Source organism: Ambystoma mexicanum, chromosome 3p (genome assembly GCF_040938575.1).
Source record: "Ambystoma mexicanum isolate Mex_15411 chromosome 3p, UKY_AmexF1_1, whole genome shotgun sequence".
Taxonomy (NCBI): Eukaryota; Metazoa; Chordata; class Amphibia; order Caudata; family Ambystomatidae; genus Ambystoma; species Ambystoma mexicanum.
In genome coordinates this window covers 767,716,238-767,742,544 of record NC_090925.1, presented here as the reverse complement: position 1 = coordinate 767,742,544, position 26,307 = coordinate 767,716,238, and the positions used below count along the sequence as shown (strand labels likewise).

Genomic DNA, 26,307 nt, shown 5'->3' with positions numbered 1-26,307 from the left:
AGGACCCTGCGGCTCTTGTTCCCGATCACGGAAGTGAAAGGGAACCAGAGCTGCAGGAACACAGCGCGAAGGAAGGAAAGTTAAGTAGGGTGGTGGGGTATTTTTGGGGTGTGGGGGAGGTGTTGTGGGTGTGGGTGTATGCATGTATTGTTTTTTTTTTAGATGTTCGCATGTGAATTGTAGTGTGTTCATTTCCCATTTAAACATTTCCCTTGTGGATTTTTCTGCGACGGAAATATGACGCAGATCCAAATAAACTCCCAGCACCTGAATCCCAACTCCCAATAAGGCCCTGACAACAGAAGGTAGCACCCCACGCGGCAGCAGGAATCCGAAAACCTACGTACAAGCTTGCGGCCACACCGCCACAGAGGCACCAAAGAGTCTAACTGCCCAGGTTTCACATTCAAACGCCTGCACGTGCAATGCATTCCTTGCAGTGCATGACGCCGTGTCCTGGCAAATGTGCAGGTGACACTACCCAACCCCTTGGCTCCCAGTATGAGTCATCGCTGTTTGCCAGGGTCGAGCAGGGACAGACAATGGTCGCACAGTCCCAAATCGCAATTCCTGATTTTTCACAGTAAACTGAGTAGTAACTGCAAAGTGCACCAAGTCATGAAAGTACTGCAATGTGATATGATATCATATGATATGGCATTTATAACGCACCTATACACTTGTGATGTAAAGTGGTTTTGCATAGCGCATCTCTGCCATTTTCTCAGCCTGTGTGCGGTTGGTTCTGAAAGAAAATGGGGTAGGCGGAATCTGTGGGTAGAAGGAGAGGCAGGCGGGGAGCCTGTGTAGCTGATGAGTGCAGGACAGAAGCCCCAGAGTCCCGATCGCCGGGTATGGCTCAACAGCAGGGTTGTCCAAATCCAGGCCTCGAGGGCCGGAAACATGTTGGATTTTCAGATACCCCTCATTAATATTCATGAGCTAAATTTGCATACACTCGAAATGTATGCACGTTTTCCTCATGAATATTAATGAGGGATATCCTGAAAATCCAACATGTTTCCGGCCCTCGAGGCCTGGAGTTAGACAATCCTGCTCTACAGGGCCTGTGGTGGTAACACTTGGACAATTGTTGCATATGGAGAGGACAACCCAAGATCTATTAGGCGACAGCGCGGCACTGGGTCTGTGGAGATGCAGCGTGCCTTGCAATGGGTATCCGGTCATTCCATCGAATCCAAAGCATGGACAGACCATACCATTGAAAAAAATGCATTGAAAAAAAACCATTGAATGCATTTTTTTAAATGGTAAAGAGTTTGGTTTAGCGAAAATGGCTTTATAAGGTTAAAAAAGGGGGGTTGGGGAAGGAACCGCCCCATACATTTAAAAAAAAAAAATGCATTTGATTTTTTTTTTCGATGCTTTTTTTGTCAATGGTATGGTTGTTGATGGTTTGGCTGTCGATGGAATCACTAGGAACCCTTGTAATGAGCTATAAGCAGCTCCACTGAGGTTAATGAGGCGAAGGCCTAACTATTAAGTAGAACGTTGTTGTGTGAGGGGCAAGAGGGTCCATGTATAGTACAAGGGTGCTAGTAGACTGGGAAGTGAGTCAGTGAAGCCTGGCCAACGCCGCCCTGTTGTGATGACTGTTCGGGCATTGCCCTGATGCCCAGTGGGGCAGCCTGGACAGGAAGTAAACTACAAAGATCCTGCTGGACAGCATTTTCCAAAGAAGGAACTAGTTAATGGGATTTCCCTCTCCTAATCCCTTTGAGCGTTTTCAGAAGCACCTTGGGACGCCAGACCTAGGAATTAGAAATTATCTCATCTTTTAATTCCGGAACAACTGACCTGGAGGGGACCTTAGATGGCATGACACATTATGATTGACAGCCCACGAGGAGCCGCCTTTGCCTGTTGCTGTCTTTCTGCACCCCCGCAGTTAGGATGCGAGTCCTCAGAAGTGATCAGGGAGCCGCTGTCACCTGTGGATAATGCGTGACGCCGTCACCTGTGGATCATGCGTGACGCTGTCACCTGTGGATAATGCGTGATGCTGGTCTGGTCTGATCTGATCTGGCTCCGCAGCCCAGAGCTCTGGCCACCTCAAAGAAATGTAACATAAGCCTTGCCAGATTCCCGCGAATCCCACTCGTCTCCCAAACAGCCATGTAACCCCTCTGGATCTGGTCTTGGGGCTTTCGATAACTCTCACCTCACGCCCTAGGACCACTCTGCCTCCCCACGGGCGAGAAAAAAGGACATTTTGCTCTCCATACAAAGTTGCACGACTAGAGGCAAGTGTGCGTGCTCCACAGGTCTGTCACATTATTTACCCATTCCGCCTAAATCCTTTCCCCCACCAGCCCACTGCCCCCCTACATCCAGGTGGTAAAAGCTCCATGTTTAGAGCATCTACATGTGTCTTGGACCAGCCCAGCATTGAAAGTGTAGATTGTGTATAAACCTTCTCAAAGGGAACGTTTTCGAAGTGAAGGTGGTGGATGTGTATGCGCATGCGTACGCGGATCTGAGGGTGGGCGTGTATGTTTTATTATTATTTATGTGTATTGTTTTTTTTAATATAACGCGCCTAATACCGTACCTAAGCTCGGTTTCTAAGACGGACCCGGGATTCGAACCTCTGTTGCTCTGCATCGTCTTGCTTCCAAGACCAGCGCGTTGCCCCTGAACTGTTATCTGTGTGCGTGCGTTCGCGTGTATGGGCGAGTGTGGTGTATACATGGCTATGTGGTGTGTGTGTTATACTTATGGCTATGTGTTGTTTCACCATGTCCATGACCATCAAGGGTCTTGCCAGGGGCTCTGAAGGCAGGGTCCCAACACAAGCTCCAAAGACAGAAGAGATCAGCTCGCACACTTGTTTGCCTGCCCCAAGAAACATAATTCCCGCAACATAACGCTGACTAAAGCTTCTGTGTTATTAGCTCTTTACTTCACGTGCTGGAGGCTCTGCGGGGGATTTAGGCTAATTCACCCCGAGCATGTGTTGGGCAGAAATCCTGAGAACGCTGATCCTCTTAAGGGATTTCTTCCCAATAGGATTAGGGTGCCAGGGAGCACTGTCACCATTGGCAACTCTGAGACTCACTGCGCCACAGGGTGAAGGGCTCCTCCGGGCCTTTCCATCCCAATAGCCACGCGTCTGTCCCCTTTCAAGGATTCTAGGTCAAAGTTTCGAATGCAAAGGATCGAATTACCAAAGGGTCGAATCAAAAGGACCAAAAACCAAAGGGTCGAATTATTATTATTTTTTTGGGGGGGACCCCCTTTTTTTGTGGTAAAAAACACTTTTTATCCAAAATGGAACCCCCAAAATAAATAAATAAATAAATTCTACCCTTTTGTTTTAGGTCAAATTGACTTGACCCTATGGCATTCGATCCTTTTGGATTAGAACCTTTAACCAGACACCCCTTTCAACGCCTTATAGGGTGTGCTGGCATCTCCCACAGTGCTTAATGAGGCAGAGTGGTGGACTAGCTCTGCTTCTGTAGTCGAAATAAGCCAGTTTTTAATAGAAAGAGTTTTCAAGTTTCAGATGTGCTCAACCCAAATGTTGTCTCGGGAGGATAGTTCAGGGGCAAGTCTCGGGAGGATAGCTCAGGGGGGCAACGTGCTCACCTTGGAAGCAAGACGACACGGAGCAACACATGTTCCATCCCCGGGTCGCACTGAGAAACCTTTGGGTATTAAGCGCGCTATAAATGACCAATAACAAAAAAATTACAAAAAATGTAGTTATCGTGGTGTGGTTCTGTACACAATGAGCATGGATCCTGATATTAGTAGTTGAAGACACTATTTATTGCTAATTAGTAGAAGATCTTTCCAACAAAAGAACATTGACCTAACATAACAGTTAATCATGAGCTATGTTTTTTGTGCTTTTGTTGGAATGTGCTAATTAGCAATGAAAAGTGTCTTCAACTACTAATATCAGGATTCATGCTCATTGTGTTCAGAGCCACACCACGTTAGATACATTTAGGTGGAGCACATTTGAAACTTGAAACCTCCGATTTTCATTTTTACAATGTGGGGTGCTAGGGAAGCGCCCCACATCCCTTTGAGTTTCTGAACAATATTAGCATTTGAGCACAGGGATCAGGTTTGGTTTTCCCTAAGTTGGGTCTGTTTTTAATAGACTTCTACATGGTGATAGATCTCCCCCATTTCCAAATCCTGACACAGTCCTATGATATCCTGTAACCCATGCACAGACCCCCAACACAGGGCAGATGCCTCCATGCTCACCTGGCTGAGTTGCTCCACCAGGCGTTGGTTCTGCTCCGAAAGTTCCTGGACGGCATGCGTCTTCTCACGGCTCGTGTCGCGCTGCTCCGAGCGCTGGTGCTGGAGCTGGTCCCGTAGGGTCGATAGGTCATTCTCCAGTTCGGCCACGTGCAACTCCCACTCACTCTCGCGCGCTTCTAGCCGCAAGCGCAGGTCGTGTTTCTCTTGCTCTAGTTTCTGAAAGGGAAACATCCACATGTTTGCAATTAGAAATCAAAGCAGTGCCATCAGGTCACTGCCGAGCTGCATGGTAACACGCATCACCAATGATCGAGCTCCAAAAAATCCTGAAAATGCAGCGAATCATCCAAATGCGATATGCCAATTTATGGCACTAACAGATGTGGCCCAGAATGATGGCTTTGCAATAATATTTAAAAAATAAGAATTAAAAAGTCAGGTGGTAAACCAGCTTTCTGCAAATTATTTAGAGAACACACCATGCTGTAACAAGATTTGACTGATGGGGCTTCCTGAAAAGAGGAAGTTGTCTTCCATAAGTGATTTCTTAATTGATGCGAGTTATCCAGACTTTAATGGATAATTGTCTGGAGCTCTTATTGGGACAGATATACACCAGAGTTTCAAAGTAAGAAGCTCAGGCAGGAGTCATGTAATTACATGCACACACAGTACAGTCCTGCACACACTTTGGCACTGAAGCACCACTTCTTTTTTCATCAAAACCTAATTCTTTTATCTCTGTGGCCCTTTACTCTATATCTAGGCACTCTCTTCTAAATGGCAAAGTGAGCCAGGAGTACAAAATGTGGCCATCAACTCCCTGCACCTACTCCCGATAGACCACCATTCACCCGCCTTCAAGGCTTCGAGCTGAAAATTGGGTCACTTTTAAACCCCTGTTCATCAGGCACAGATCATGTCACGGGGTGGCTCCCGGGAATCTGACCAATTGCTTCTCTAAATGACAGCTCCAACTGGGAACTGCACGTCAAGGAAAGACAAATAGAACGTGCTGACCCTCAATAGCCAAGCCACGTGAAGGCATCTTACCTTCATGAAGACATTAAAGACCCCCATCTCAAAATCTAATCTTGGCACACACCATCCCCAACAACCGCAATTGCCGTCCCACAGCCTTAGCAGAACCACTCTCCGATCGGCCCTCATCTCTCCATCCTAAAATGTAATACACCACCTTACCACAGTACTCCTTCTCACACATTCCTCCATACCAGCCTTGTAAGCCTGTTAAGGTTGAATCATGGGATGTTCAAATGGCTGGACAAATAGAAAGAGTTTAGGCTTTTTATATAACCAAGCTCCAAGGTCCAACACAGACATCCACTTATGGACATTAAAACAAATCTTAAGGTTCACCAAAAAAACCTCTCTCATCCTGGGATATCAAGTTCTCCAGTCCCAGGGTGGTGGCAGCCTAGTATGCCAACTAGATGTAGGCTTTCCTGGGTCATGAACCATGGCTTTCCAGCAACCAATCTTCACTTTTGTCCAAAATCCTGTTCTGCTGTTCATTGCTCCTCTGGGACCTGATGGTGCCCTCTTACAAGCTGCCTGCAGTATAGCTCGAGTGGGAATCAGAGCAAGGAGTCACTTCCACCACTCTCTAGGCTCCAAGGCTGTTCTCTAAATCCAAGATCACACCCCTTGTCTGCCGTTCAATGTCTCTGAACTGACCATCACCTTCTTGTCCTGCGTCGTTTGTCTGCCCATTGCCTTGTCCAGCCTAGGGCTGACTTGGCCTGCTGGAACCTTACTCCTCCTACAGGCTTGGAAACCACCTCCTCCCGCTGCTATGACCCCCGCTTGTCTACAATCTCCCTGCGCTCTTACCACCTCCTGCAACTTCAACCTGCTTCTCCTGCTGCTGTCATCGACTCCCATCCATCTACCACCTCCTCGGTCTGTTACCATCTCCTCCAAGCTGCAACCTTTCCTCCTGGTGCCCTACAATGTTCTACCCCTTACTCTGGACTCCTTCTCCCCCTCTCACAGCCAGCTGCCTCTAATCCTCCATAAGCCTCTTAACGCTCTCCAACTGTCAGCACAACCTGCTCCAACAACCTATACCCATAACAGGATGAGCTATATTTGAACTCTGTGCCCTTCTCCCGCTGTAGGATCTTACCCTGAGGGTCTACACCTGTGAGCAGAAATTGTGTGAAGACAGGGATTGGTTTGATTGCTTGGTTGCACCTGGCGCGGATCTGGGCTAAGTTGGCTGGGGCCAAGCCCATATCTGGCCTAGTGTCCATCTTGATTTTATACCAGCTTCTCTGACCCCCGCGTCATGTGCCTGTACTAGCTGTAGCCGATGGGGATTGCTGCCCATTCGGGGTTGGAAACCCTTTGGGTATGTTTTCTAGTTCATTTGATTCGTTTTAAATGTTGGCTGAGTGGGAAAACGGGCAGCTCAGTGGTGCAAGATACACTCGTCAAGGAGCATGTTTGAAGCGGATTGGCTCCCCGGGTCGGCCTCCCAATGTTCTGGGAGCTGCGGGTTTGAAAAGACTGTTTGCAGGACCACTAGCCTCAGCGCCAGACTTCCAAACTCCAAAATGAGAGCCTTCCGAAGGGGGACACCGGGGGGAACGCGAAGCGTTTCGGCCCGGGGTGATTTTTGGCACTGCACAGTCCAACGAGATGGTCTGTGTGTAGAGCACCCCCGGGGGGTATTTAAGGGGTCAGGTAAGGTTCGGGAAGCAGGCGACGGTTGGGACGTGAGATTGACTAGTCCTGGTCGCCTGCTCCCGAGCCTTCCCTGATTTGGGCCTGGTTAGGGTTTTTTGTGGAGGTGAGGAGTAGTGGGTAGCTTAGCAGTAGGTGGTTAGGAAGGCAGTATTAGTTACAAAATAAAATTTTAAAAAATGTCGTTTTAGCCGGAGGTACCGTAAATAAGGTACCTCCCTTACCTCAGTTATTTCGGCTCTGTCGGGTCGCCCTTTTTCTTAGTTTCTGTGAGGGCGGGGGTGCGGGGTCCAAGAGGCCAGGTATTTTTTCCCCATCTGGGGCACCACTCATGTCGTTCAGGCCTCTTAGGGACCTGGGTGGGGTGCCGGCGGGGAGTGCAGCCGATGTCAGGCATTTCTGGGAATCCCCAGCAGTTTGGGCCCTCGCACCTGTCTCCGATCTGTTCATGGAGCAAGGGGAGCTGCGGGTCACGTTCCTCGCTCCAGGCGTCTAGGGCCCCTCGCGCCCGATTTTCACTTTGTGTACGGCGCAAGGGGAGCAGCGGGCTGGTTTCCTCTCTAGTAGGTGTGCGCGTTGCTGCTGGCAGGGGGCCATCAGCGTGTTTCTTTTTCCACTACACGCGCTTTGCGCAGTAGCACCTGTTGGGCGTGGGGAGGCAGTGCAGGCCCCTTAAAGGGACTGCACTGTTTTGTTGTCGGGCATAGCGGCTTTGTTTGGGATTAACTGTCGTCTGCAAGGGGGCAGTGTTCTCCTGCTGTTCTTTTCCTCCCCTTTTTTATAAGGGCTTCCTGGTTTTGGGGGTAAAATTGTAATTCCTCAAATTAAGGGCCAAGGAAGTGTTTTATTAAATTCAGGGTAAAAATAATAATAATTAAAAAAATATATAATAAATAAATAATTTTCTAATTAATTTAATTAAGTTGTAATAATCTTTAGTGATAAGAGGAGTGTAATTATATATCAGGAACATATAGTGGGGCGCGCCCCCCTACCTTCCTTTTCAGGGCATATTAGTGGGAAGTTGTCCCCGGGTAGGTACTGGCTCAGGGGTCTTAGTGGAATTAGGAATCAGTTAGGGGCATATTTTGGTGCGCTGACAATTTACTTGGTGCACCATGGTGGGTCAGGGAGCTAGTAAGAATGGTTTGGTTGATGCCAGGGCTCTGAGGGAGGCCCTAGAAATTATTAGCAGGGCATCTAAGGCCCAATTGGAAGGGGCGGTGGTTGAGGTCACAGGAGATGGGGAAGTAGGTGGGGGTAGGCCGCAGCGTAGACCAGCGGCAGATTGGGCTCTCGTGGCAGTGGTGGCTTGCACCCCTGCGGCTGGTAGAGGGGAGGTTGGGAATCCAGGGGCAGAAAGATGAGGAGGGAGATTGATAGGAGAGCATCCCAGGGGGAAAATGCATTTGGGTGGGGAGTTAGATAGGGAGGTGATTAATAATTACCAGGGGGAGGTAGGGGATGTTAGGAGTGTCCAAAAAGGGGTAGGTCAAGGGGGAAAAGACGGTGGGGGTGATGGGGCTCAGATTGGGGTGATAGGACAGAGGGGCAAAGGGGTAAATACCAGTGGAAGAGTGCAGGTGGGAGAAGGAGAGAGAGGTCACCATCAATTAGTGAGGTTAGGGAGGGGCGCGGAATGACCCCCCCCAGCTAGGAGGATTTCAGGCGGAGGGCGCTGCGCAGCCCCCGCTGTTCCAGCGGATGAATATGGTGAGGGTTTAAGAACAGCACCTCCTCGGTCGGCGCTAGCACAGTCTAAAAGCCGCAGCACGGCCCCTAGCGATGAGTACTACAGGGTGGAGGAGAGCACACCTCACCCGAGAGAAGAGGACCAGGAAGGGGTTTCTGCAGCCCCGCTGAGAAGACGCCAAAGGAGTGGCAGGGCAGACGCCCCAGGGTCACAAGAAGAGGATCTACTCAACCCGAGCATGAGCTTGCATCAGCAATGGTATTTCAGGGGTGATGAAGTTGGGTTGGAGGACTATGTGGGGCAGTGGGAGGATGAAGGTTATAGGGAGGTAAGGAGGGGGGGAAGGAGAAAAGGGGTTTCTGGTGGGATTGTGAAAGACAGGTGCAAGGGGGTTGGGAGGCAAGAGGTCGAGGGAACAATTGGCTGGGTGACACTGCTGACATGTTTTGTCCCCGCAGTAGGAGCCCAGTAAGAAAAGAGATGAGGAGCATCGGAGTGGAGGTCAGACCACAGACAGGCTATGGCAGGGCGGAAAGAGGTGAGCGGGGAAGGGACTGGTCAACTGCACGGCAGAGGGGGATACAAGAACGGGGCAGGAAAGGAAGGGTCTGGTTTGCAAGGGGTAAGGATAGAGATTGGTGTACAGGCTATTGGAGCCTTGGTGCGTGAAAAGGGAAATTTCTCAATGGAGGTACAAACGGACAAGGTGGTTGAGCCATTGGTGCTCAAGGTGCAGGTTTCAAAAGAAAAAGAAGCTGAAGTGAAGGGCAAGAAGAAAAAGCTAGCTTACATGGGAATCACGAAACTTTTGGGTGCGCACTTGATGGCAGCGACTAAGGATAAGATTCAGGCAGGGGAATTTGTGGATGTGTTTAAGCTGCTTCATAGGGAAGTGAGAGCAAAGGAGGGTTCTAAGGAAGAGGAGAGAGAGCTGGCCTCGCGCCCAAGAGTCCCAGTGACAATTGAAAATTGGACGTCAGCATTTATTATTTACACCAGTGTCTATTGTGAGAAATTTCTGGAGTGATGTGTGGCTCTGCTAAAATATATGGATGTGATCAGAAAGGCATTTACAAGTTTTGGGGGCTTTGCGTGGGTGCGTTACGATGAAGAATTTAGAGCAAGAATGGCTGAGGACAGTCAGGCTGTCTGGGGGGAAATAGACATGGATCTATGGCTGCAGTGGATGGCACCAACAAGGCCTGGCCAGACATTGCACACAGCAAGTGGTCTACCTATCGCCCCACCCATGAGGGGGCAGAGGGAGGCGGCAGAGGGCAGCCCTCAGCAGCGTGTTGGGCATTTAATAAGGACGGCTGCACAAGGAACTTATGTAGGTTCAGACATGAATGTAGCAAATGTGCAGGGAAACACCCTCTCACTCAGTGTTTCCAACAAGGAGAAAGGGGGAGGGGGAGAGGATCCAGCATAGGGGTTGTGGGGAAAGGCTTTTACTCCAATTAAATTGGATGTGCTGGAGAAGTGGTTGGAATTTTATCTGGACAGGGAAGGGGCTCAGATTCTGAGTGAGGGTTTTTGTCATGGTTTCAGGCTGGGTTATCAGGGGCCAGGGGTGCGTCGGTGGGCAGAAAATTTGAAGTCAGCCAAAGAAAATGTTGAGGTGGTAAGACAAAAATTGGGCAAGGAAATAGCGGCACGGAGGATACTAGGGCCATTTGATGATCTGCCGGGTGTATCCCCGCTGGGTGTTGTGCCTAAGAAAGCCCTGGGGAGTTCAGATTGATACACCACTTGTCATGGCCCGAGGGCATGTCTGTCAATGATTTCATTGCCCCTGAAGAATGTGGGGTTGTATATGCGAGTCTGGACCAGGCGGTGGATTTCGTGAGGAAAGAAGGGTGCAGGGCCTTCATGGCCAAGTGTGATATTAAGGCGGCTTTCAGGCTTTTGCCGGTGCACCCGGAGGATTTTTGGCTGTTGGGTTTGCAATTTGAGTACATCGACAAAGCTTTGTCAATGGGGTGCACAATTTCCTGCGCCTTGTTTGAGCGTCTCAGTTCATTCTTACAGTGGGTTTTTTCATACAGTTCCGGTTGGGAAAGTGTTCTGCATTACCTAGATGATTTTCTGTTCATTACGGGGCAGAAAGAGAGAGAGTGCGAGGAGATGCTAAAGTTGTTTCAGGATTTGATGGGGGAGTTGGGTGTGCCCCTAGCGGAAGACAAAACAGAAGGGCCGCCAGTGGTGTTGACATTTCTAGAGATTGAACTGGATTCAGTGGCCATGACCTCACGCTTGCCGCACGACAAGGTGAGCAAACTGGTAGGATTGCTGGAGAAAGCGGTGGGGGCCAAGAAAATAATAGTGGAAATGCAGGGATTGGTGGGGCATTTGAATTTTGCATGCAAGGTGGTGGCCCCAGGGCAGACTTTTTGTAAAAACATGGCGTGGTCTATGGCGGGAGCAAAGTGCTCACATCATCGGATAAGAGTATCAGGTGCAGTGCGGGAAGATTGTAGAATCTGACTGCGCTTTTTGGAGAGCTTTAACAGAGTGTCCATGTGGTTGCAGGGAGATCCGGTGTCATGGGAGGTGCAGATATTCTCGGATGCAGCAGGGGCGGGAGGTTTCGGAGTGTTCTGGGGAGGAAAGTGGTATGCGGAGAAGTGGCCATCGCTTTGGTTGAAAGAAGGAAGGAGCATAGCATTCCTTGAATTTTCCCTTTGCTGGTTGCATTGGAGTTGTGGGGGAAGGAGTTGCAAAACAAGAAAGTGAATTTCAACATTGACAACGAATGCGTGGTTCATGTAGTGAACAGGCAGTCAGCGAGGGATCAGAGGGTGGCGAGACTGATGAGAGAGATCGTTCTGCGTTGCATGGAATAGAATGCGGTGTTTAAGGCAACACGTGTGCCAGGAATGGATAATGGCATCGCTGATGCATTATCTCGTTTTCAATGGCAGAGATTCCATGGATTGGCTCCAGGTGCGGATCAGGAGGGGCAGCGGATTCCAGAGGAGCTGTGGAAAATAGGAAGCGGAGAGTGCTTGCATTGGTGGAGGGTTTGCTTGCCCCGGCAACTAGGGAGGCGTACAGGAGAGCTTGGGAGGATTTTATAGGAGGGGGAGCTTGTAGTTGGAAGGGTAGGGGGGGGTGCGTGTAGGGGGGGGATGCGGAAGAACGGAGAAGGGATGAGGTCACTAACTTCCTCTTGAGGTGCATGGATAGGGGCTGGTCCAGGGCAACTATAACGGGGAAATTGGCAGGGATTGCTTTCTATGGGAAGTGGTTTTGGGGTTTTCAGCCGAGCGGTGGAAAAATGGCAAACAGGATGTTGGAAGGATGGGCAAGGGAAAGTAAGAGGGAAAAGGATAAGAGGAGACCGGTATCGGCGGAATTGCTAACAAGGTGGTGTCAGGCTGAGGGCGGGGGAGGGTTTGCTGGTCGGCCTGAGAAGGAGAGTTGTTTGCGACTTGCTTTACTTGGCTATTCTTCAGGGCATTTAGGGTTTCTGAGCTGGTGGGGGGAAAAAGTGGGGTAGGTGGACTGCGATGGGAAGATGTTCAATTTACCGAGTGAGGTTTGGACATCAAGATCAAGAGGTCTAAGACAGATCAAAAAGGAAAAGGCTCTTGGGTTTTGCTGGGGAGGGGGAGCAAGGATTTATGCCCGGTTCAGACAGGTTTGGTGTGGGGGTGAGGACAGGTTTGGTTTTTCAGCATGAGGATGGGGCGCCGCTATCAGTGGCACAAGTTCTGGGGGTACTACGAAAGGTTCTGGTAGCAGTAGGGGAAAAGGCTGAGGCTTTTGAAACTCATTCATTTAGCATGGGTGCAGCATCTAAAGGTAGTAGGCTGGACTTTTCAGAGAATAAGGTGAAAAGTTTGGGGCGTTGGAGGTCTGGGAGATACAAAGGGTATGTCAGGGACTTGGGTAAAGGGGACGTTTGAAAGAAGTTTTCAGAGGACCTCAAGAGAGTGGTATGTGGTAGGATGGTTTGATTTGTAAGTGAAAGTGATTTTGTAATTTCTTTTTCAGATGCTGCTCGGAGGCCGGGGGAGATGGTGCAAATCTGGATTGTTGGCCATTCGATTGTTAAGTGGGCGGGGAAGGAAGCAGAGAAAAGGGTTTTTGGCAGGCAATTGGGATGCAGCTATAAGGAGATATTGGTAAGATGGTCCGGTTTAGGGGGGCTTCGCTGGCATCAGCTACTGCTTATGTTGGCAGGGTTGAGGGAACGCTATGGGTCTCCAGAGGGAGTGATTATTCATGCAGGGGAAAATGACCTGGTAAGAGATGCAGGTGTGGCTCTTCTTAGAAAAATGAAAAGGGATTTGTTATGGGTCCGAGCATGTGTAGTTTGGACTAAGTTGTTGCCGCAGAGAGTTTGGAGGGGGGCGAGAAGTGAGGGAGCGATAGAGCGGGCTAGGAAGGGGATAAACAGAGATGGTAAAATGTTGTGCCTCAGCAGCGGTACAGGTTTTGGACCACAAAGAAATAGTTTATGAAGGCTTCGTGATATTTAGAGAGGATGGTGTCCATTTGTCCGTTTTTGGAAATACTTATTATCTGTCGGAATTGATCTGGTTGGTGAGAGATATGGTAAAGAGTTGGAAGTAGAAAGGAATGGGGGGTGTGGGGCAGAAATAACCTCAGGGGAGGGTTTTTCTGTTGCCGGGGGCATGGCCCCTTTAGATGTGGGGGGAGGGAAGCACAATGGGGGAATGGCGCAGGAAAAGATGGGGGTGGTGCTGTTTGCACAAACAGGCTACCCCGGGGGAACAGGTATTGAACCTGAAGGGGCATGTCCCCGGCGAGAAAGCGGGACGCCTTAAGAAGTGGTAAGGAGACGGTAGGGACCAAGGGATAGTTAGGGAGGAAGTGGAACCATTTAATTATTTAATTGTTGGGGAAAATGAAAGTGTTGAATTATTAATTGGTTGTTTAAAATATTTTGTTAGTCTGTAAGGCCATGGAGGCAGGTAAGCAGTTATTTGTAAGCTTTGGCCTGTCACATTAAAGCGACCGTTTCCACTATAAGCGAGTCGGGGTTTTTGTGCAGTAAGCCAAAAGTGCTGGTTGCACAGGTGACAGTTCCCATACGTCTGGCACCTCCCTCCAGCTTCTGAGAGGTTATCCCTTAAAGGGGCAGTCCTCAAAGTCAGTGCATATCTCTGGGTCCAGTTAGGGAGAGCGGTGTGCTTCGTCAACTTGTTTGGGGACCTTGGAACTGGCCTGTGCTGGGCTCATGTGACTATCCCCAAACAGATACTGAGGACCCAGTCAAGGTGAGTAGGGGATGCTTACCATAGGCTATACTGGGCCCAGCATCTAATGACGTGGATGGGCCCCCTACCCCCTGAGCCCCCTTCCTGCCAGTCACCAGGCTCAGGTAGAGGGATCTTGTCACAAATCCAACCCTTCCGGTCACCCTTACACCTAAAATGGGGGTAATCTAGGCAGGAAAAACACAGTCACTTGCCCGTCCGCCATGACACACTCACACTGATATCACAGCAAATATCACACCTGATACATTGACACACCTTGGCATTGATGGATACACAGATACGCATCTTGTTTACCCTTGTCCCTTTGTTTAAAGGTCTGGAAGATGTTTTCCAGACAATGTGTTCACGTGACCTGATTGACAAAGATGATATTTAGTACTTGATAAGTCTGCCATATCTTTAACCATATCCTCGAATATAAGGACCTGATATAAGTGCCCCATATACTGTTTCTTTATTTTTTAACATTTTTAAATTCCATTTGTATATTTGTATAGCACACATAACCCTGAGGTATCTAGGCGCTCAAGTTTAAGAACTTGGTTACAGAAAGAAGTGTAAGGGGTGCATTACAGCAAAAGTGGAAAGTGCAAGTCATGAGCAAAGTGCAAAAGAGGGGTACATGGTGATCACATCCATTGACTTATACCCTATGTTGCAGGGCGGCAGCACACCCAGATGCAAGAGTCCAGTAAAGGCAAAATACATGGAGCCTACCCCATGTTGCAGGGCGGCAGCACACACAGATGCAAGAGTCAGTTCAAGGAGCATTTATTTCGCTCTCATTATTCCTTTTGTATGCTTGCCTCAGCCGGGCTCGAGCTGTACTGGTTTTCACGTTCGCCCCAATGCTTCTTGGGACTTGTAGTTGCTTTATATTTACTCTGGGTTTCCCTTTCTCACACTCGAATACCCCGTCTGCTTCAGTCCTGCATTCCAGCCACCCATACGCTTACCGGGTTCCTCTCTTCATCCGTTGTGAGACTTACTCGGCTAGCATGGCGCTGGTGGATAGCTCCCTGGTGGTCCTGGAGGGGAGTTCTGGTAGGAGGTCAGGGTATCACCACCTGCCCCTCGTGCACCTGGGCTTCCGTTCTACTGGCCTTGGGGAAACACGCTTTGCATTAAACATGACCAGCAGGCTGCAGGCTGCCTTCTTTAGCCCTGGGGAGATAAGGCTCCTTAGCTATGCGCTGTAACCCCACATAGGTACTGGCTCAGCACATCACCCTTCCCTCTGGGCACTCTCCATGGCTTCCTCTGCTCCCCTCTGCTTCTTTGTGTGCTTGGGTCTGTGGTAGGGATCCGCTGCCGGAATCAGCCTTGCTGCCTCCCTCCTCTGTTCCCAAGAGCGACTTCCTTTTCCCTCTTTGCAGGCCCCTTTTAAGCACCTGTGTGATATTAACAGGCTGCAGGTGTGTGGTTAGGGTTGGGCCTGCCTGACTCCGTCTGGCCTCGTTAGTGTGACAAAATGGCAGTCGTCCATAGGAGTCAATGGCCCAGTGATTCCCATGGGTAATCCTCATTCCTCCTTGTTGCTTCATCTTCACAGTATTTGGAGGACAGATTGAATGAAGGGGATTCTGGGAAATGGAGAGAGTTGTAGATCTTGGGAGAAAGTCCGGTGAATAATTATAAAAAGTTTGTCAAGTAGGGGGTTGTCAGGTAGGGGTGTATTGCAAAAAATAAAAGGGGATACTGCGTGACGCCTGAGGGCGTTCCTTCCGCGGGCCACAAGTGATCCTCCCTCGCTTGTCCGGCCCCAGGGTCGGAATCCAAGCATGATGGCCCTCCCCTGGCCACCTGAACAAAGGATCCCTGGGGTCTACCAGTGAGAAAACCCTCAGGGTTCTTACAGCGGGCAGTTTCCCGGCACCTTGAAGATTTCTTTCCTCTGCTCGCTTGGCTCTGCTTTTCGAACACTCACGGCTTCTCGAAAGCTTGGAAATCTTTCCTGAATTTCTCTCGATCGTCTCCGTTGCTGATCAGCCCGTTGGCCTTCCAACTCCCACCACCTTGTTCGCTTCAAACTCAGAAGAGTTGTTCCTTCTCGTACCCAGCCTCGCTCTGCTTCTCAAAAAAAAGTCTCTAATTATTTAGTCTTCCCAAACCTCGCACTTCAAGTCCCATAATACATCACCCCCTTTTTGCTCCCACTTTGCTAGCTCCCTGCGGCGGCATTTTGGCAATCTTGGGAGCATAAAGTACTTCAATGGGATGAAACTAAGGTCAGGGTCCCACCACCTGCCCCTCAAACACCTGGGCTTTAGTAGCTCACCCAGGGGACGAGCCCTGGCTTGGACACTGCCAGCAAAATCCAGCTGTCCCTGGTTTGGATCATTAGAGACACGGCTCCCTCGCCACACTGCAGCCTCCCTTTTACCTACAGGCTCAGTGTCTTGGCAGACCGTCCTCCTCCAGGCTCTCCAGGGTTCTCCCTCCACTGTTTTCTCCTCCTGGTCTTCACAGTCCTTCCAGCATCCAACTCGCTCTGAGTGTGCTTTCTGGCTCCACCTTTTATACTTGGTGGGAATGTCAATTTGACACATGTGGGAGTAGTTGTCCAGCCTTGCCTGACTCTGCCTGGCCCTATCAGTGGGACAACCTAGTGATGGTGGTAAATATTCTTTCCTCTGTTTCTCAAGGTGTTCCTAGGAGGTAATCCTCATGGCTTTCAGTCTCCTGCTCTTCTTCCCAGTGTTTGTGGGAATTTGGGAGGGGGAGTTGGAATGATATTGACAAGGTCCCCTGGAAGTCAAGGAAGAGGATTTTGGGGTACAATGAAAAACCGGAGATGATACCGTCTCATTACTTAATGTGGGGATCTGTCGGGATTTAAATAAAAAAAAGGTCTGGTATATTCCTATTACCATTATTCGAGCGTTTGAGGTAATACTAATCCCTGGGTGTTGGTTTTCGCTGGGATTTTGAACTTCCCTTTTCTTAAGGAAAAGTTATGGGGAGGAAGGGGTCCTAAATGCAGATTGCCCATGAGGGTCTCAGCGACTTCGTCCTCCTCGCCTTCTGTCCTGCTAGGATACCACCTCAGGCTCCCCTACGCAGGTGATCCTCCCACACTCGTTCACCCCAGGGTCTGGATCTAACAGCGATGGCTGTCCCCTGGCCACCTGAGAAGAGGATCCCCAGGGAGTAGATATGGAAAAGCCCTTAGGTTTTTCACAGTTGCAAACCAGAACAGCTCGAGTTAAAACACATAGATCGCATCATTTGCACTCTCATATCACTGACCATTGCAAACACCATCAGAAAAAATACACACGTAGGGATGGAATGGGAACCAAAAGAGGCCCTGGAAATCATTTTCAAAGTGACCCCATATTACACATTTTCAGCAAGCCCACCCCTTTTCCTATGAGAAAATGTGGAAATAAAATAGGTTAACACACAAGAGGCCCAGAGTGAAGGAGCCTACTGGGAAATCTCCAGAGTTCCCTATAGGTCATTCCACCCCTGGACACACGAGGACGCAAAGACATTTTAGAAGGATGCAATCCTAGTTGAACAAACCCACAATGTTGTAAAGGTAACACACCGACTAAATGGGAATCACACAAAATGGCATGTGACTCGGGTGCAGTGGAAGGCCACAAAACCCGACCACCCTGAGGGGAAAGGCGCACAGATGCCATGCCTGTGCCTTTCACCAGAAAGCAAGCTGCACCGAATAATACAGAAGCCAGGTGAGGGGTAGGGAGGCATGTGGCATAAAGAGGGGCCGGTCCGGACACTCAATGCATATGAATGGACATATGCAGGACATATGTACACATCTGCAGGTGGGGGGGCCATGCGGTGCAATTTGAATGGGTGCCTCGGTTATTCCTTCAAGGGAAATGTAAGGTTGCAGAAGTACAAGTCTGATAAAGTGGTGGCATGCTTTTTGGCAAAGACTTTTACTATGCAAATAAAGAAAAGGAAAACCTATCTTGCTCAATTTTATGACGGGTTGCCCTGCCTCAACAAAAACCCTAATGACTCTGTCAGGATGTCTTGTAAAATAATATGTCCACTGGCATGTGTACAAACCTATTTACAAACCTTACACTAAACTAAGGAAAAACTGGGCATCTTCTTGATCTTGAAGGAGGCTCTTCTCGTTCTGGATATAGACGTTTAATGTTCAGTTCTTGATTTAGAAAACCAAATGAGCACGTTTTATATACAATTCCCCAAGTATCAAGGGGGGAGTCTCTTCCCCTTGTTCTTAAATCTAGTTCACTATCCTGCCAGCCTCAACTGTAGACCTCCTTATTGCCAACATTTAAAATCCTTGTACTAACAGGAGAGTCTCTTCCCCTCTTCCTCTCCTCAGCACAGCAAGGCAGTGTCAGGTCTGGTGCACTGCCCTGACAGATTTGATTGCAGAATTCCAAAATATGTTTCATCTTGTAGCAATGGGCCCCCGGTCCCTTATTCTAGTTTCTTGCACCTCTTTTTCTTTCTTGTATAAGTCCCAGACCCCTGTGGGATGTCTCAGCGTCTCCCTGACTCGTTTTGTATCTCGTTCCTCTTTTGTATGGTTTCCAGATAGTTGTAGCATCAAGTATGGTGCACTCTCCTGCCAGACTTGACTGTAGATCTTGGAATGCCAGAAAATGTCTCTTCTTTTAATAATGGGTCCTCAGCCCTTTGTTTTAGCTCTTTGTATCTCTCTTCCTCTTTTACATGAGCCCCAAATCCCTCTGTGCTCTCTCTGCATCTCCCCGACTTGTTCTGCAGGTCCTTTCTCTTTCGTGCAGGTCCCAGACCCCTTTATATCCTTTCGGGCTCTCCCCGACTTGCTTTGGGCTTCAGCCCTTTGACTGTTTGATTCTCTGGTCTTGTTTGAGTCCTTGACCGTATTCTTTGCTTTTGTGGGGCTCCCCTAACTTCACATGGGTCCCAGACACTGGTATGCTGGTCTTGCAGGTTTTCTACACCTCCTTTATTCAATGCCTGTTAAGATGGATTTCTAAACTCTGACCTGGTCGACAGAAGTTTAGGAGGTCACCCTAGTTTAGTGGAACAGATGAACCTCCTGGACAAGCCAGACCAATCTAGGTAGCTTGGAGGCTGTCAAGGCTAAGTCTCAGGAGAGGTGAGAGTGATCAGAGGCCCACAATGAGCACACAGAGCAATGAGCCACAGATTACTCTTCGACTGGTGTATATCAAAAATATCTATACATTTATCATAGGCCTTATAATTAAACATGAATAACTACAGTTATAAGAAACAATTACCACACAAGCGTATCACTAAGTTACATATATACAATTGCTTTTATCCTAATGCAAGATGGGGGAAAATACATCCACAACCTGTAAGAGAAGGGGGGTTAACACAAGTATTGCATTGGGTGATCTTCAGGATCAAAACCTTAACTTAAGCAGTCCGACCCTATGAAGTGGTGAGGCTTGTGCTCAAAAGTACACTAGTGCATTTACAACGCGCAGTCGTGATCAAGAGCGAAAACGGTACCTCTTCAGAGGGCTGTAGCAGTTCAGGAAGGGGCTTGAGGTGAAGAAGAATAAGGTCCCTTTATTCGAGGAGGGTCTATGCTTGCAGGTAGAGCGACCTTTGACGTTCGGAAATAGCTAGGGAGCGCAAGCTAGCCCAGCCAAGTGAAGATCTTTTAAGGGATTCTCACGCGTAGAAATATATCGGCTGTTCCAGGAGCCACCGGTACGTGAAGCAAGTACTTGCCACCCTTCAGGTCAGTTTGGACCAAACTTTACCAGTTTAGTCGAGGTTCTAGCTCTGCAGTTTCTCGGTGATCCGGCTTTCAGCGGCTGCGGGACAGGACGATCGTTCGTGACAGGACAGTAGCCTTTTCTCAGCTCACAAAGAAGAGAGGAAGGCAGCAGGCTTCAGGACACAGGAGGGCAGATGGGCAAAGCACCTACAGTGACCACCACCACAACGTAGTGACACAAGAATCACAAAGGCTTTCAGTGCATTTTCTTTGTTCGCGACACAGAGGATCTAGGACTATGAAATTTGGTGGGAGAGGGCCAAGGACCACAAGCTAACGATTCCCCCAAGCCTTGAGTGCCAACTCAGGACAGCGGCGCTCCTACGCGATACCCGGGATAGAGCTGGTCAGTTCACTGGATGGCCCAGGAACACTTTCGAGAAGGCTCTTTTGGCAGGTAATCAGGAGGTACTGAGAGTAGTTGTTCCCAATACTCCAAAGGGTTGAAGTGCCCTTGAGGCCTTCAGGATCGATGACAAAAGCAGGGGTCCAACAGGACAGCAGTGGGTTCAGGGTGCCAAACCTTCCAGTGTGCCTCTGGCAGTTCCACGGTTCTGCTTCAGCCCCCTGTCTTATCCAAGATTTGTTTTGTGCTCAAATCTGGGATAACCAATGGAAGATGTGCTCACTTGCATGCATGCCAGGCGCGGCCCAATCATGGCCCATAGTGGTCTCGGTCCTTCATGCACACCCGACATCCTGGCACCAGTAATGTGGATTGGGACAAGGCAGTCCCAGTCCTCTACCTGGCCACTAACATGTCTGACATGCAGGAGCCCGCAGAAGATGCTGTTTTCACGAGAGGCTGCATGCCCAAATAAGGAAGTCCCGGGTCAGCTTGACCTGTGTGAAGGCTACGGACAAGATGACCAAAGGACAGAACAAAAGACTTTGTGGCATGGCCATTTTCAGCACTGGCCACCGTCAGACACCAAACACAATAAGCGCGATATGGTTTAATAAAAAGAAGTTAAAATACCAGTAGACTAAACTGCGGCCACCAGTTGTCCTAGGTAACCACCAACAATCCTTAAAGGGTGTCTGGGGCCATGAAAATGAAAAGACCCCTGTGCGCGGTACAGTAAGGTATTTGGCGCACAGATAAAAACGTACCAAGAAATGGCAATATAGTCAAAGACTAAGGGAAACATAGTTTCCCAGTACGAACAGTCTGAAGGATGTGTCCGTTTTCCCAAAACAAATGAGCAAAAGCCCAGGGGAGTACAGCTGAAGGCTGGGCTACACTGGAAAAAGTCAGGTTAGGTCAGTCAAACAAAAGCAACAAATTTGGGGTGCCCATAATATGGAGGGAAAAATGCACTTAAGGATATCTTTCCCAACAATGCCCAACTGAACATACTTGATGTAGTCTCCTGTGAAGTACTGTTCCACACGGGATGTTTTATAAAGTTTGCTCCAGCTTTTACAGTTCATTCGTTATCCCTTTTTGTATCCTAGGATTATGGTGTGTCACTGTTTAACTTGTTTGGTGTCCTCCGCTTCCCACCAACTGCCTCAACCCTTTCCCTACCTCGGGGAGATGCTGTTGCGGCCTCCGGTCTATCCTGGTAGTTGTGAAGGGCTTCTGCACTGCTTCTGTGTTCAGCGTTCTGTCCTCAGCAGCTCTGCAACTGTAAGCTCTCTCTCTGCACATCTTTGCTTTGGCTTCGCCGGTCGGGTTTCTGCTTTCCCCGTTACCGGACAGGCTTTACAGATACTCGTTCTGTCTCAGCAGCACCTTGTTCCCTGCTTTTCGGGTCTCTCGCCACGGTACCAGCGTCTCAGTCCTTGCTCCTCCAGGGCTAGCCTCGACTTGGTCTGACAAGATACACAGTCGTTCCTTACTTTTTATCATCAGAGCGGTCTGTAATAGGCTGTACCACATATGTTGGTTCTGCTGTAGGCTTTTGCCTCCTTTGATCTTCTTCATGTCAGTGACTACAGGCACTATGACTACAGTGACTATAGGCACTCCACCTGGGTAAGCCTCCCTCTTCCTCGTCCCAGTATTATGTGTATGATTGAAGTTCTTTATTTTACAGATACACATAAAGGTGTTGGGGACCACAGGGAGCTGAGTGGGGTAAAGGAAGGAGGGAACAAAATAGGGGGGTGGGTGAATACAGCGTTCTCTCAAGGTGATCGTCACTGGTCCCATGGAGGGCTTCCCTCCCCATGAGATCCACCCGCTGAGTACCACCCCTTGGGGGACACTTGGGTAGTGGCCTCACCTCCCTGACCTCATGGAAAGGGGCCTCCCCCATGGAAGCAGTGGCAATACCCTGGGATTCATCACAGAAAGTAGGTGCCTTTTCATGGCAGTCGTGAATCCTGTTACAGTAGGAATGGACTTGCCATCAGGGAAACTAAGAGGTTATGGAGGGCTTGAGATCTAAGCGGGCCAGGGAGGACAGGGCTGGGAAAGGGTGAGGTGCTAGGCCGTGGACTGATATAAAGACAAGTAGAAGACATTGAAAGAGGCAACAATGACTCCCCTTCCCACAACCACCAGCTTGGGAGCTTTTGCACCGGGCAGCCAACCATTGGATTAAACATATTTTACAGAAAACAAAAGAAAGCAAACAAAAGAAAGCAGTACAGCACCTCCTTCTTGACTACAGCTCCCATAATCCCCTACTACTGAAAATGCTGGCTAGGGAAGATACGAGTTGCAGCCCAAAGCATCTGGAGAGCCACAAGTTGCAGACTCCTGTCCTAACAGATACAAAGGAAGATCCATGGGCTCCCCGAGATCCTGGCCATTGGCAGCTTGCCTCCTGGCCTCAGAAGGTGATCCCTCCGGAGTGGCAGATGATGCATTTGCTGGAAGCTCCACCATCTCTTTTCTGAATGTTATCTTTAATATTGAAACCAGGGCAGGATTGGCGCCCAGAGAATTGCCCCAGGGCAGTGGGTAATGGGGTCGTGCAAGGAGAAAGATGGAAAACGCACCGGTTTACAATTCCCGTACATGCGTAGACAATAACACAATATCGTCATTCTGATGTTCCCTCCTTCCGCCATTTTAAAGATGCGACATACAAGGTATCAGGCATCGCCACTGCAACAGGGAGCACATTCATTTGAGGGAGAGGGCTAGAATACACAGCACAGAAAAAAATATCCTACAAAAATCCACACAACTCTGCAGCCATAATTCATCCATGGATTTCATCCCAGAAACAAGGCCCCCGCCCGACGAAAAGGCCTCGGTATCTGTAGTCTCATAGAAAAGCTGGACAAAATCAGTCTGTGGTTGTTCAGTATTTTTCAGTTGTCATTTTGCGAATGGCCAGGCCTTGGACTGGAATGCTAATGTGTCATTCTGCATTTAAAGTCACGCTCCCTTTAAATAATTACATTTTGGTGACCTTTAGCTCGAAATCCCTCAAGATAAGCGTGGGAACGCCTTGTTGACATTCCGAGCAGCCACATCTAAGGTCTGTGCGTTTTTCGTGCGGTAAGATTCCTCAACAAAGGGCTGCTGTGGGGTGGAGCGTGCCGGCCACGCAGATGAACAGGTGTTATGCCGTGGTCTATAATTTGGGATGTTCAGAAGTTGCACGCTCCAATTAACATTTCAGGACCTTATCGCATTTCTTATGCGTCACAACAATCGCATGCCGAGGAAATCTTCCAAAATGTTACCTGGTGCTCAATTAAGGACGTGAATATATATTCACTGAAAAAACTTTAGTCGAGGGAACAAATAACGTGATCGGATTTAACACAACCACATTCTTGAAATTTATGTGGGAAGTGATAATCATCTTAACTCGGCGTGGCCCTCTTACAAAGTCCATGAGCACATACATAACAGATGGGATTCACAATGACATACAAAATGAGAGGCCGGCACGATAGCTCAGTGGGCTGTGCACTCACGGCACCAATACGTTTCTTTGGGGCCCACTGTCACAAAGACCCATTTCCCCCCTCTAGTAGATGTGATCACAACCGATGCCCCCATTTTCCCCCCTCAGTTCCCATTCCCCCGATAATCCCTCGATAATTACAGAGGTAATTACGCGCCAATTATTGCGATAAAGCAGCTATGAATTATTTTTTGTTTCCAATCGTGTCTTCCATTATTATTGCAGCAATCTCGTGAGATTTCTCTTAAATTCCCCCGATAATGCAAAAACGTCCAAACTGTAACCCACACCACCCCCAAATCCCCAACTTTACATGATGTCCTTTTTACTCCTCGCTTGCATCGAGCAAAAAATAATAATTTCTGAAAAGCCTCTCTGCTGCAAAGCACCTTTGGGTATGTAGCTATAATTTTGGGAGACGGGTGCATTCCCTGTCCAGTGGTTTTTGCGCTTCGCCACGCACACATTTGGACTTTTTCTCTATGGGGAAATGAATGGGAGCAGGCCGAAAACAGCATTTCTAATCTTTCCCAGTATTTCCAGTTTGGCGAGGGATTGGGATGGGGCAGGACACACCTTGTTTGGAAAGTATCAGCCAAATCCATCATGCAAGTCAAAGGTTGTTAGCAGTAGATTTTTCGGATCTCCTATGGATCTAGGCACTCACCTCACGTATAGTGTGGCGACCGCCACACTATAATGTCTAAGCACAGTTGAGGTGTTACTCCAGGTTGAGGAAAAGGGGGCCAGATCAGCTTTATCACTCCTCTTTGGTTTCCGGGGCCATTTCAGGCATCTGGCAGCACCAGCTTCTCTGGGATGGGCAAGCTCTCATTTGGCCTCCACCCAACAGGCATCATGGCGTTTCAGATTTTTCTATGGAAATGGGCAACCACACCTTGGGGGCTCCCCCATGACCCTGACAAAAAAGCTTAAATAGATTTCTTTAAGTGGTCATTTAGGGGTGTCAACTCTCTGCTTCTTTGTTCTGCTATGCAGAGACCAATTAACCTACCCCTGATACTCTGCCGCGTTTCACCCCTCCCTCTATTGCTTTATCTAGGATGTAGCCACAGAGTGGGGCTGATGGTATGCACATATTCCCTAAGGAGGGATCAGTTTACACAGACTAAAGTAATATGTCACTTTGCATGTGTACATGTGTACATGTTGGCCAAAAAGTAGACCTCTTAAAAGGTGTTAACTCATCACAGGCATAGTTTACCCTTCTTTCAGCTCTTTGGTGAATATGCTTGGAGATTAATGATGTTCAATGTGGGGCTGATTTTCTGCACTCTCGCTAATACCAGGGCAATCATCCATTGGAATTTGCATCAGCAAACATCTTCATTACAATTGAGGCTTCCAGTTTTGCGTTTTCACTGATTTTTACACATAAGTACAGACGGAAATCAATCTGCTTCCTGTCTGTACTTACTATAAAAATGGAATAAACCTGAACAGCAGGTCTTTCTGTCTGGTTCTCTATGATATCACTCACATCGCAGGCCAATCGCATTACAGATTGGCAGCATGGAGAGTGTAAAAGTTGTATACAAATAGCATTAAAGTTCTTCATATTGTTGACAGCGTATTATATTTTAAGGCAGTAGCAGTCACACAGGAGCATTGGTTTGTTATGGAAAAAATAGAGCTAGCATTTCTTTCCTATATGGCTGCATGTGTGGTTTAACAAAGGCATTTTTTTACTAGACTAAATGCAGAAAAATACTGGTTGCGAATTATCTTTATATATGACTAAAAGTAAATGTGGATAAATAAATCCGTCCATGAATGGATTCGAAATTGAGGTCTCTCCAGCAGTGAGAGGACTCCTATAGGCCAGCCCTCCGCTGGCCTACTCATTGCTGTGAGGATAGGCCAAAACTTGAAAATCGCCAAAACCATCGTTAGAACCTATGGAATTCTGGCAATTCTTATTGATTGGACGCACTTTCGGGAGAACACAAGAGAATGGATGGAGACCTCTCTTGCAGTTATAACCACCTACTGGAACCCACAAAGAGCATCGATCACGGCTTTTTGCCAGGACATGGGCGACACTATAGACGCTATTGTAGTGGAGTGGAACACCATGCACGTCATAATATACGGCGATTTGAACGCCAAATGCCTCCACCCTAAAGAAGCAGCTCTACATTCAGTGCCGGCGTCGTTAACGGAATCAAGGGGCCAAGCCTGGATGAACTTGATGGCCTCAAGGAACCTACATAATGCAGCATGGATTAAAGAGTGGCAAGTGCAAATCCCCAACTGGGAACGAGGCTCCTCTGCGGCCACTCTGGACTATATTTTCATCTCGAATTAATTGTGTGCCGACATTGATAATTTCAAGGTAACTAAAACAGATTCGAGTGATCACAACATGCTCACTCTCAGATGGTTTTCGGCCGCTCAAGAAACTAGAAGCTACACAGCCTCGGTGGAGTCCAATCCCCAGCAAACTCGACTCCGCCTAACTGCTGCTACGGTGAGAGCAATGACCCAACAACTTGCTACAACTGGGGATCAATCTACGCCCTCCAAGACATCTCAGAGACCTAACTATATCCCGCTCTTGATCAAGTACAAGACTAAGAAGAAAGAGGCAAAGCCTATGCCCCTCACCTACAATCACACACATGATAAAATAATAGCTGGAAAAAAAGGTGGTGAGAAAATTGAAACGCAATCAAAAGCGGCCAACACCAATCAGGGGTGGGAACTATGGACAAAGTAATACAAAAACTACAAAACTTGGATCAGACAACGTAGGGC

At 48.5% G+C, this 26,307-nt stretch overlaps 1 protein-coding gene across 3 annotated transcripts in view; it reads right to left on the bottom strand.

Moving 5' to 3' along the window:
• Positions 1 to 26,307, bottom strand: part of BICDL2 (BICD family like cargo adaptor 2) — a 268,403-nt gene that overhangs the window by 110,088 nt on the left and 132,008 nt on the right. For 2 of the 3 annotated variants that reach the window (XM_069651703.1, XM_069651704.1), the window contains exon 3: positions 4,246 to 4,461. In XM_069651703.1, the coding sequence (XP_069507804.1) occupies positions 4,246 to 4,461 (216 nt within the window). Of the gene's footprint in view, positions 1 to 4,245; positions 4,462 to 6,099; positions 6,209 to 26,307 lie in introns of those variants that run through there. The other variant, XM_069651705.1, reaches the window with a different exon arrangement.